This window comes from Copidosoma floridanum, unplaced genomic scaffold (assembly GCF_036245765.1).
Source record: "Copidosoma floridanum isolate Cflo_tuat_1 unplaced genomic scaffold, Cflo_Japanese_pri ptg000004l, whole genome shotgun sequence".
Classification (NCBI taxonomy): domain Eukaryota; kingdom Metazoa; phylum Arthropoda; class Insecta; order Hymenoptera; family Encyrtidae; genus Copidosoma; species Copidosoma floridanum.
This window is the reverse complement of record NW_028321881.1, coordinates 39,264,576-39,276,022: the sequence shown is the minus strand read 5'-3', so window position 1 is coordinate 39,276,022 and position 11,447 is coordinate 39,264,576. Positions and strand designations below refer to the sequence as shown.

The window sequence follows — 11,447 nt, the reverse complement described above, 5'->3', positions numbered from 1 at the left end:
TATGAAATTATGAAGTATATTAGCAAAGGAATAAGAAGGTTGGATTGAGAGTTCTATCTCATCAAAACAACAACTATAAGATCAATTCGTTTAAACATGTATACTATAGGAAATATGTGTGTTATTCATGTAAAATAGATCGCGAGATAGATAATATCAAATACATAAATTTATGAATGGATTGAATATTAAATTTTATGTAATTTTAAACATCATATGCGAGTTTGTAACGTAATGAAAAGTAGGTTACCTACGTAATTCTTATGTTAGTTATATAAATACATAGAGTTAAATCTAATTGTAATTTTAGTACCACTTGATAATATAAAATGGAGTTTAAAAAAGGCCTTTCGTGCTTGTCATCAAAAAAATTTACAATTTGCTTAAAAGGATCAGGAGTTTTTTATTTTACCCAGACATTCCAGGTTTTACCTACAAATTTTATCAAGCAAAACAAAATAAATTTTTTTATAGAAGTTCAGGTGTTCCCTAAAATTTTTCCCTTACTTAAATTCCCAAGCATTTCGGATTTTGCTTAGATTTCGTGTTATAGTGGTAACATACATAATATTTATATTCTTAGGTTTTTATTACAGTACAAAAATAATTATGTGCAGTGATTATAATCATAATTTTATTTAATAAAAAAATAGCATACTACGCTAAAATATGGGTATAGGCACACATGACTTAAATACCACGTATGTGTAAGTTTAAAAATGATTAATTTGTTCCATTATTTTTCAATGTTAAAAAGAGTTACTTAATCCAAATCTGTCAATTTGTATTAGAACTTTAAACTTTAAAGGATATGATCTTGAAATTGAATATCTCAAATTTTTTTATTTCAGTGAAAGATTAGCTTTTTATTAATTATGTAACTTTGTATAAGTATTCAATGCGAAATGGTACTCAGTTGTGGGGGATTACAAATCTTTCACCATGAATAGTCTAGTTGTCAAGGCGATAAGTTGGATGAATAAAACATAATTAAAATAATGATTAAAACTTCGTGATGAATAGTTCAAAAAAAAAAATTTGAAAAAGAGTATTTGTGATGCACAAGATTTAAAGTCTTATAATTTAGCAGTGGCAAAGATTAAAAAAAAATGTAAGATAAATGAAGGTCTGGGATAGGATGGTTTCAGTAAACCATACATATACATGTATGATAATAATAAGAAAAGTGAAAGTAATATTTAACCTTCATGTACCAATGAATTGGCAACACTTTTGCTCATCTTTATTAATAATGTTTTATTTTGAATTTTATTTACATGACAGTACTGTATTGTAATAAATATTCATTATATATTTAAATTAAATATAGATAAATTTTTTTTTGTTCAACATTTTGAAACGTTTTTCTTCTTTCTGTTTTAGGTAAGTCATTTTCGAATCTTCAATGGAATATTCAAAAGAGTAAGAAACTACGGTTGTGCAAAATTGTGAGTCAAAAACTTTTTTATCGTATATCTCAAAATATTAATACACATGACAACTTACATAAAACAACCTTGTCTGAAAACTATATGGAGCCGTCACACACACTGTTTTTTCGTCTACAATATGGTGGAAAATGTTTCCTTGTATCTCATTTAGAATTTAAGTTAATTTATTTTAGACTCAAACGACTATGTCGTTTATATCAAAATTTCTCACAATAAAAAAAGCGAAAATGGAATAAAAGAACTCGACATCTTACTTAAAAGGGTCCAGTATCTTTGACAGTTGATTTAAAGGACGAAAGTTTAAGTTACATACAAGTTAAGCCATAATGTTTCGTAAAAAAACTTGGTTCAATCAAAATAAAAAAGCAATTTGTCTTGACGTGGAAAAACATTTTTCGTGTAAACCTGAAAATCGATAACTTTCAGACATTAAATATTTAAATAATGTCATCAAAAATTTAATAACGGAAAATTTTCTCGTCGAGCCAATTAAATCGTATCGTCGCTCAGTCGGAAAATCGATTTCAATTTGCGCGAGGATCCCCGAAAAAAAGAAAAGCAATTTAGCGAAAGACGAGACGGAGGAAAGTGTCGTTCCCATCTGTGCCATAACGTTCGTTACTCTCGTGTACATATATATATATATATGTATATACAACGTCACCTCTCCCGCTAAGCTCTACGTTGGTCGCTCCGGGGTACGTTTTCATATTTATACAGGCAAGCGACAGCCGCTGCCGATGATCGATGCTCCCAACATTTACTTTGAAACCTGTGTCGTCTGTGCACGTCAATACACGTGCGTGTGTATATTTATGTGCCCGTGCACGTGACTGTATATATACGTTATATACGTAAGATTACGGTCATTAATAGCTCGAGCTTTTGCGAGCAGATGTACACATATGTATAGCGATCGATACGCCAGCGACGATGGATTCGATATGGAGATCAGCGATGATTTCCCTTTTTCCTGTCTCTTTTATGGCTCGCAGCGCAGCTGTGCTTCTTCCATGGGACATTTTTTTTTTCTTCTTTTTCTACAGAAAGTGTGGAGTTACGTTGTATGTATAAATTATTACATGCGGATGATAAATTTAGACGTAACATTAGCTGTTTGCGGAGAACAGAAAAAATGACAAGCAAAGTTATCGCTCCGATCGCTTGAGGAAAACTTGTTTGCAGTTCATCTTTTTTTTTTTTTCAATTTAAGATAGCGCTGATACAGTGTTTTAATGTACTCTTCGTATAAGTTAAACTGTCATTGACAAAAAGGTGGACAACGATATCTCACTCGGATGCAGACTTTAATGCGTACCTATGTGGCACATATCTAGTTTATCGAGCCTCGAATTTAATGTATTTCGCATCGGGAGCATAAAATAAAATGGTGTACTAATTTTTTTTTTTGTGAAATAAATTTAATGCATAATCCATGCAGTTTATGCAGCTGTTTGTAACATATAAATAACTAAAAGTAGTTTGTATCGCATTAATGTAAATCCTAACTCGTCAAAATATTTTGGTTTTGCAGTTACTTATCTTTTCACATTAATTTTTTAAAACCCGTGCCACCATCTCACCACCAGATGATTAAAGATATGTTGTATCGAAAGTTTGAACTATTTTTTTCCATACATATTTGTTTAAACGATTTGAAAACGCTTAGATTCAATCACAAAGTACGTAACTACTTATCAGACTAAAGTAAACCTAATACCTCAAACAAATGCGTAAACTTGTAGAAAAAATACGGATACTTTACAGTACAAGACACAACTGATGCATCTTTTACCAGAGCAAAATTATGACTACAAGATGTATAATATTGCGTAATAAACATGAGATTTTGAAAGTGTACAGGTGTTGTACTCAATGTATATTCATCATAAAATGCCAAATAAAAAAAAACTTAGATGCTGTTATTCAAGTAAGAGTATGTTTCGCATTTCACGAATAGTAGAAAAAAGTTTTACGCAGCATAAAAAATTTTTTAGTTCATCACAATTAAAAACCGTTTCAAATTGTTTATTGATATAAATAAATACTGTTTTGATGGTATCAAATTAATTGTATCATGAAAACCTCATGAGTTTATTACACTGGGCGAAACTTTCTACAAAGTATGTCGTAAATTTTGGAACGAGTAACTGTGGAAAGCAGTTATATCTAAACCAAAGCGTTAATCAGGGCTTTTATACTCTTTAAAAATGTATACAGTAGCCATGGTAACAGTCATCTTATTTTTCCCTACAAAATTTACTCTCGCTTGGTTGAATGTACACGGAGACACTGCCGTATTAAACTCGCCATTATTTTTACATACTTCATAACCGAATAATTCCAAATGTATTTTAGATATTTATTGAAATACCTAAGAATCTACGGTACTTAATTGACATTGCAAAATACTGCAGACCAAGCAGAAAAAAATCAAACCTTACACGCCTAGTCATGAAATTCCAAAATTCACATTATTTCTCATGCAACATTTTTTATTAATATCTCCAATAGAGCTAACAATCAGTAAAATTGTTTGTATTTAGAGTATTTCGTATAAAAATTACGTTTATTTATAGATAAACGTACTCATTCGAAATCCGTTCGTATGCGAGCGATCTCGTGGTCTTGTTTGTTATTACCCGAGCTCATAAAGTTCCAAGCTCCAGGGTCGACTCAACCCTGCATGAAGAATTCCAATGCATAAGTACACACGTATCAAGCACATGAAGATGTTCAGCGGGAACAAACTGCGTGCGAGGGTGTCGCTTTTTGAGAAGGTACTTTCATTGGAACAGTACATACTTCTCCGTGTGCCACCTCTTGCACGCGCTCAAGTGGCCGCTGTCCGACCGTCCCTCGATTAATTTCTCCGCGTGTGGCTTCAACTTTTTCAATTGTACATCCTCCCACGTGGCGAAGATACCTGCACACTTTCGTGCCTGCACCGTGTAATTTGGTGCGTGACAGGGCGTGTCGTACGGAAGTCGTAATCATCGTTGTGGCGGTAGTCGTAGAGTGGACAGGTACGCATCTATCTGTTTGTGAGATCGAGAGTTGAATACGCGTGCAGTATAACATACCTGTACCAGGACGTGGCTATGCACATTCTATCATTATCAAGGAATTTTTTTTTTCAATAGTGACAGACGCGAACGCCGAAGCTTTTGGTTGATCGATAACGACTTACCCACTCATTTTTGTTTTTAGGTCTTATAAAATATGTGCAATTTGCTGATTACAAAAATTAATCTTCACGCAATATATATGTGGTCCAAGCCCAACGTGTGCTCTTACACCTAATTAAATTAATTTTACTTTCATTTACATCTTAGTTATTACCTCGAACGAACCTTCTATCTTTGTTATCCAATCAGTTACATTACCATTTTTCACGCTTAGCTGTGTTTTTTAATTCAACTGTGATGATATTTTGGTTCCTTTTAAAAAATTTAAGAAATTTAAAAAAATTTAGTTTCCACAAAAATTCTATAAAATTTTTTTTTCAATAAATTCATGATTAATAAATTTTTTGTAGTATGCGCGGGTAAATACACAAAAATAACAGTTTCATACATATTTACTGCATCAGCAACGGTTAAAGTGACCGACGAATCTGAACCATAATTTTTATAGCTGCACGGTAAACATAAATTATTGTTAAAATTCGTTGGTAACTTTACAATTGCTTTTTGCGATGAAAATTCGTATAACTTTATCCTTCGCGTCATCTTTTGTGCACTCGCGTGAAAAACTACTGAGTAAGTATTTTTCCCTCCCTGTACTAAAAAGCATCTGCTCGAAATTTAAGTCCTTGACACTGATAGCGAGCGTCAAAAAGCAGCAGATAACTTTCGCGCTTTCACTATACATATTGTACATATACTAGGTCTGATGATCACATAATCATGCAACTTGTGTTTGCAGATGTTGATTTACATAAATTCTTCAGATGTCTGACAACAGCTTGAAAAATCTCTTGGTGTAAGTGGTCAAATGATGAGGTCGTCTTTTTGGCCTCAAATTTTGTAGCAACAGTACTGATATTTATTCATGAGTTCAATAAAAGCAAATTTAACAGCTTCTTGCTTTCAGATTCAGAATTACGCAAAGTTATCTCTACAAAATTTAAAGACAAAAAACTCTCTCCTACTTAACTTATTCTTCAACTTTGGCCATTTTTTCTTCACTGCAACGCAATAAAAATTACTCAGCTACTTGGAGAGTAAAACTTTATATGTAGGACTGGCGGTGCTCTCCTCAACCTATAAAGCTTAACAGTTTAGAGGGCATATCCGTCTATATTGTCTATAGCAGTGTACACTGACAGGTCCATGCTACATGTAAATGAACCACGCCTATCCAAATTTAGAGAGAGAGAGTAGGTACACGCATAGTCGCCCGTCTCTGCTTGATTTCTGCAGTATGTCCACAATTTTCTTGAGGCAAGCAGGCAATTTTCTCTTGTGTACTCATTAGTAGGCAGTATAGATATTGTAAGAATAAATGGTATGGAATAACAAATTAACAAAGTACAAATTCATATTATTATTATTTTTTAATAAATAAGAATAAAGGTTATTTTATATTAAAAAAATACAGCTTTGTTTAAAGGTAACTTAAATTATTACAAACGCGTATTACAAATTATGTCTCGTCACGATGAAGTAAGTATCGTCTTTCATGAACAACAAACAAGGAGTACTTGTAACTATTGAATTAAAATTCACAATTTTCGATTTGTTTTCGTCGACATGTGAGCTATACGCGTAATAGTGATCATTGAAGCCAATCATGGTTAAAGGAGTGTACTTGAAAAAGGTGTCATTATCAACTCTGTAAATGTTATTTACCCTTCCAAATTCAAGGCCGTCCTCCAAAATATTCGCCACAATGATGGTCCCTTTTTTGTACGTGACCTCATTAATCGTAATGCTGTCGTAGCTTAGACGTTCGGTAGCTGCCTGAAAGTAACTGTCGACCGTATTGTCAACGATTTTGGCTCCAAACGAAACACACGCGTCTTCGTATTTGTTCAAACGATTGATCATGACACTCAACTCGTGCCTTATCCCGATACTCTTAAGAATGTTTCTGTGCGAGGAGCAGTTCGTGCCGATTTTTTTTATGATTTTTTGCTTCGACTCCTCGCACGAACACGACTGAAGGACTACAGGGCCCAGCAAACGCGTCAAACGAACGTAATGTAATAAAATATGGAATTTGGGTTTCAAAGTACCAAACAGTTCGATGTAAAGATTGTTGTGTTCGACTATCAAAGTTTCCAGTTGCAACAAACGAGATTCCGTAGTTGAAGGAGACGTCAAGAAATCCACGATTCCGCGGAGCTTAATGTACAAATCCCAGACTGGGCTCTCTACGGGTACTTTGCCACCTACCAAAATACCCAAGTATCGTGTAAGAAATATACTCTCGGACGGAGACGCTTTCAGCTTGTTGTTTTTTTTCAAATAATCCAACTTGATATCGGAAGGTAAATTTTTGGACTCAAAATCAAAGTCTAAGGATCGCAACTGATGGTTGAGGTAATCAATCGAAAAATATTTTTTCTCGACACACGCCAAAATTACATCCGACAAAACATAACTGCACACACCGTCGTAAATGTCGTGCATTATTTCGGCACTCTGATTTTCTATAACGTGAAAGTCGCGTAAGGAATTGAAGCAGCAGTTATCTTTTACTCCGGATTTCGTTTCATCATTTTTCAAGTCATTTTCATATTTTTCAACGGTTCGAAGGCACCCTTCGTCTTCTTTCGTTAACGTTTTCGCTTCATCATTACTCGCATAACAAACGCGACACCCGTGCGTTGATGTTGATGATTCCGAGAAGCCCATAATCGAGTCGAAGCCAGGATTATATCCCACCACAAGTGACGTAATGAAATGAACTTTATAATTTTTTTTATTTACAGATATAACGACACCATTTTCTCTTAAATCGTTTAAACTTTTTATAAGATTTTCAAAGACCGCATCGTTCCCAAATGATTTTCTGTCCCTGGCGTGAAAAAGACTACACAAAATCGTGCTCTCAACTTTCGATGCGAAACTCGGTGGCATAACAAGTATTTTCCCATAAATAGCGCCTAACACGATTTTGCCACCGTGAGTACCCAAAACGTTGTCAATTTCTATTTCATCGTAATACAATTTCAGAGGGATAGATGTGCCGTTGCCAGTAAAATTTTGGGTTTGTTTTTTCCACAGCTCTCCCTGAATGAAGTTGAGTTTTACTTTTTTTTCTTTTTGCAATGAATCAATGTACGACATCATTGCATTGAACAAATTAGGCGTTTCAAGCAAACTTTTAAGCGACTTTTTTAGATCGACTTGCAGTACTGAAACATCTTGTTGTTTGATCATGACCTTATTTCCAGCTGTGTTAATTTTATAGATACTATTGACAGTCACGATTGTAGGTTCGCTATAAAGACCTACGTTATTATAAAACCGTAGTCGCTTATACTCGGTTGCGACATCGCGAAATGGATTTTTGTTACCATTCAGAATGCTTCTTATTTCCCATAATACTCTATCAGTCACACAGTTGTGCAATGCCGATTCTATGGATTGTAGCAAGTGCGGACTATAACAATTTTCGAGGAAATTCGCCAAATTTTCAACAATTTCTTGAATACTTGATCTCGATAAACTTAAATTTGCATATAATTCACTCGTCAAACGTAACACTCCAGTTTGTAGATCCATAATTACAAATAAAGTTTGTACAGCTATAAATAAAAATGACTAACATCAGCACATTTAAGAGACGTCATAAATTATATTGAATTCAAAAATCCTCAGCGAGTTGTCAAAACTTATCTGTATTAAAAAAAAAAAAAAACACTAGTTTCAATGATCGTGTGTAAGTAGAAGCTACGGAATAATCTTCATTTATAAAATAAAAATTTGTATAATACCGATGGCTTCTTCCACTTCTATAAAGTTACAGATAATTTCCTGTGCGATCAATTAACAAGTGTAAGGAACTTTGGAAACTGCAAATCACTGCAATACAGTTTATGGTTGAATTCTTGATTGATAATTCAAATTACGCTCCTCGATTTTCTTAACGATTCCCTCCTATGCAGTATGATTCTAAAAAAAATTAATTAATGTAGGTCATTTGATACGCTTGTTGCATTTTAACTAGTGTTTTATTTTATTAATACAATTATACTTAAGCGTTAAATGAATGCTATACCTGTATCGTTTCTTTGCGGTCTCCAGGTCGAACCGTTGAACTCAGATGTTAAGGTTTCAATGGATACTTTTTTGACAGGACCAAAATTCCAGTGCTTCGAAGGGTTCTACAACATGATAAAAATAAAAGTTTTAAAATATTTTTAATTCTTCACAAGTCTGATGAAAATGATGATTGTCATTGTTGTAATCTTTTTTTCTAACACATAGTAATTATTTATTCTGTCTCGTACTGTTTTTTTACCGTTTTTAATGTGTTTTTCCCACGTTTCTACAGTCTTATGCATCATTAAGTCATTATTTAAATCGATTTTTTTATAAGTACAATCGATACTAATTAAATAACTATCTGTTAAGTTGAAAAATAAATAATGTGATGCAGCAAGTGATTAGTAATTTTTTATATTTATTGCCATTTAGTTAATCTGATTCAAAGAATTTAAAACACTAAAAAATCATTTGTGAAACCACTTTAATATTCAATAACTCGTAATGAGCATTTGTTGGATGAAAGTTTCATTTTCAACTCTGTTATCTTTAATTGGTTGTTAAAAATTTATGTATACATGGATGTTGGTGTCTGTAATGACCAAAGCAATGAAAATTAACTTAGCGATCAATGAATGCATGTATACTTTCAGCAAAGGGACATAGAAAAATACGATGTACACACCAGAAAATTAAACTTTTGAACTTTTGGTTCTGTACATTTTCAATGATATTTCATGTAAATGTTTTTGTGAAATTTTTTTCAAAAAACAAACAAAAATTATTACATTGGAGACACCGTGCAACAATTATTCTATTGATTTTTTTTTTCAAAAAACTTTACCACCCATCAGTACTCCCTGATGACGTTTTGCGTCGTTTGATTAAAATGCAGGTATAAAAGTAGCATACACACTTGTACAGTATGTATAAATTATACAGTATTGCAATAAAACCACTTAACTTGAAAAAAAATCAAGTCTGACGCGTTATGAACTTTTGTCATTACAAGCACATAGTGACAGTAATGATCGAAGGTCACTCTTTGGCTGGCTCTTCGGAGTATGAGAGAACTCAAGTATATAAGCTTTTCTAAAATTCTAACTTTGAAGAGCAGTTCAATAATAATTGATCGTAGTCTCCGAGTCACACTGTACACAAACACACCTACACTTTACTACATTACACTGTATACTCTCACTCTTTCACTCGAAGTTGGGAATGTTTTGAAATTTGTCGTATTGGCTTACAATTTTATTGAATTGTTTCCATTTTTGGTCAAAGTTCAAAGCATGGCAGGCACACTTACTTGTATTGTGCATCATTCTAAAGTAACAATAGAAAAGCTCGTCATGAATGACGATTGTAAAAATAAAAGTATGTAGCCTTTCAATGTAAGAAAATGATTCCTAACCTTTAAAATGGTTTTTGCTCTTACCTTAATACATGACATTCAGATGCGATGACAGTTAACACAAAGGCTGCGACATGCATCTACCAGTAGTTATTATTGATAATACACAAGCAATTGTTACATGAAATCAACTCTAGCAAAGTTAAGTTCAACAGACAAAACGTGCGATGCAGGTGTCTTCAAATCACTTTCCCTCGTTTGCTTGGAACGGCGTAGCTTGTTTACATCCGCACGCCATGTGGGTATATATAATATATACATGTATAAGTACAGCGCCAGTTGCCGCGCGCAGCGCTCTCGAATATACTTACCGCGAAGTTTTAAAATGCAAACACAAATCTTGGTACAAAAACGTAAGTATGGCTCTATGCAATGATAATTATTATAAAATTAAATTGAGCGTGTGTATGGTGTCGGAATGATTTTTGTAATGTATATTTGTGTCCTAACGTGGTTTAAAGTAGTGATTCATTGCGCATTGAAGCAGATAATAATCTCATTCAGGTGTTTGAATCAGTTAAATATTGATGTATTACCTCATATAAATACAAAAGTCAATAATTTCGAAAAAAATTAAAATTATGTCAATGCATTGATGCAAAAAGTGTAACAAGTTTTACCCTGTATGCAATGTAAAATACCTACTGATCTGCTAAATAAAGTCTGAAGAACTTCATGAAAGCTCGAGATTTTTTGAAAAGTTTTCATTTAATAAAATGATAACCTGTGCTCCAGTTCAGTAGTGATTCACTTACATCTTGCGTTATGAAAGTTGTTGAAATACCGTTGCATAAAATTTTGCAAGAACAATGTGCATATTTTACAATGAAATGAGTTTGATCGAAGGATTCATATAGTCCTTTTTTAATTCTTTTATTGATAGGCTCATACAATTATTATTACATTTTACATGTAAATAAACAAATTAAAAACTAAAAATTTTAGAAACTATGAATAAAAATAAAAATTTCTCTTACACTTGCTTCTGGTTAAATTATTTAATAAAGCTTCCTACAAGAAAGGGGTCACTAAAAAGATAAGTATGATTCTAATATTTTTTTAAATCATCGAATTGTTGAAAATTGAATCACATTTTAATATAATACAGTTTAGAGCAAAATGAACGTTTGCATTAAAAAGATTATTTTTTTATCATTTTCGGCGTATAAAAGGGCAAGAGTTATAACAAATAATTGTATCTTTCCGATATTTTAATAATTTTAAACTTCTAAAAAGACATATTTGCATACACAAATATAGAACATTCAATTATTGCTCAATACCTAAAAAGTACGTATTGTGTTCTTATTTGAAATTTACCTTGATTAATCATTGAAAAATGTCTTAAAATTTTTTTAATGCAAG

General features: G+C 32.8%; 1 protein-coding gene across 2 annotated transcripts; it reads right to left on the bottom strand.

The window, feature by feature from the left end:
- Positions 1-6,056: 6,056 nt before the first annotated feature.
- LOC149375854 (uncharacterized) lies at positions 6,057-10,285 on the bottom strand. Of its 2 annotated transcripts, none has more exons than XM_089597891.1 (4): positions 10,107-10,285; positions 8,682-8,787; positions 8,398-8,575; positions 6,057-8,299 (listed from the first exon to the last, which is right to left on the bottom strand). In XM_089597891.1, exon 4 carries the CDS (start codon positions 8,183-8,185, stop codon positions 6,092-6,094), a length of 2,094 nt encoding a protein of 697 aa, XP_089454017.1. In that variant the 5' UTR covers positions 8,186-8,299; positions 8,398-8,575; positions 8,682-8,787; positions 10,107-10,285; the 3' UTR covers positions 6,057-6,091. The 2 variants fall into 2 exon arrangements, with proteins under 2 accessions (XP_089454017.1, XP_089454023.1); XM_089597897.1 differs by having other exon boundaries at positions 6,057-8,208.
- Between the last annotated feature and the right edge of the window lie 1,162 nt (positions 10,286-11,447).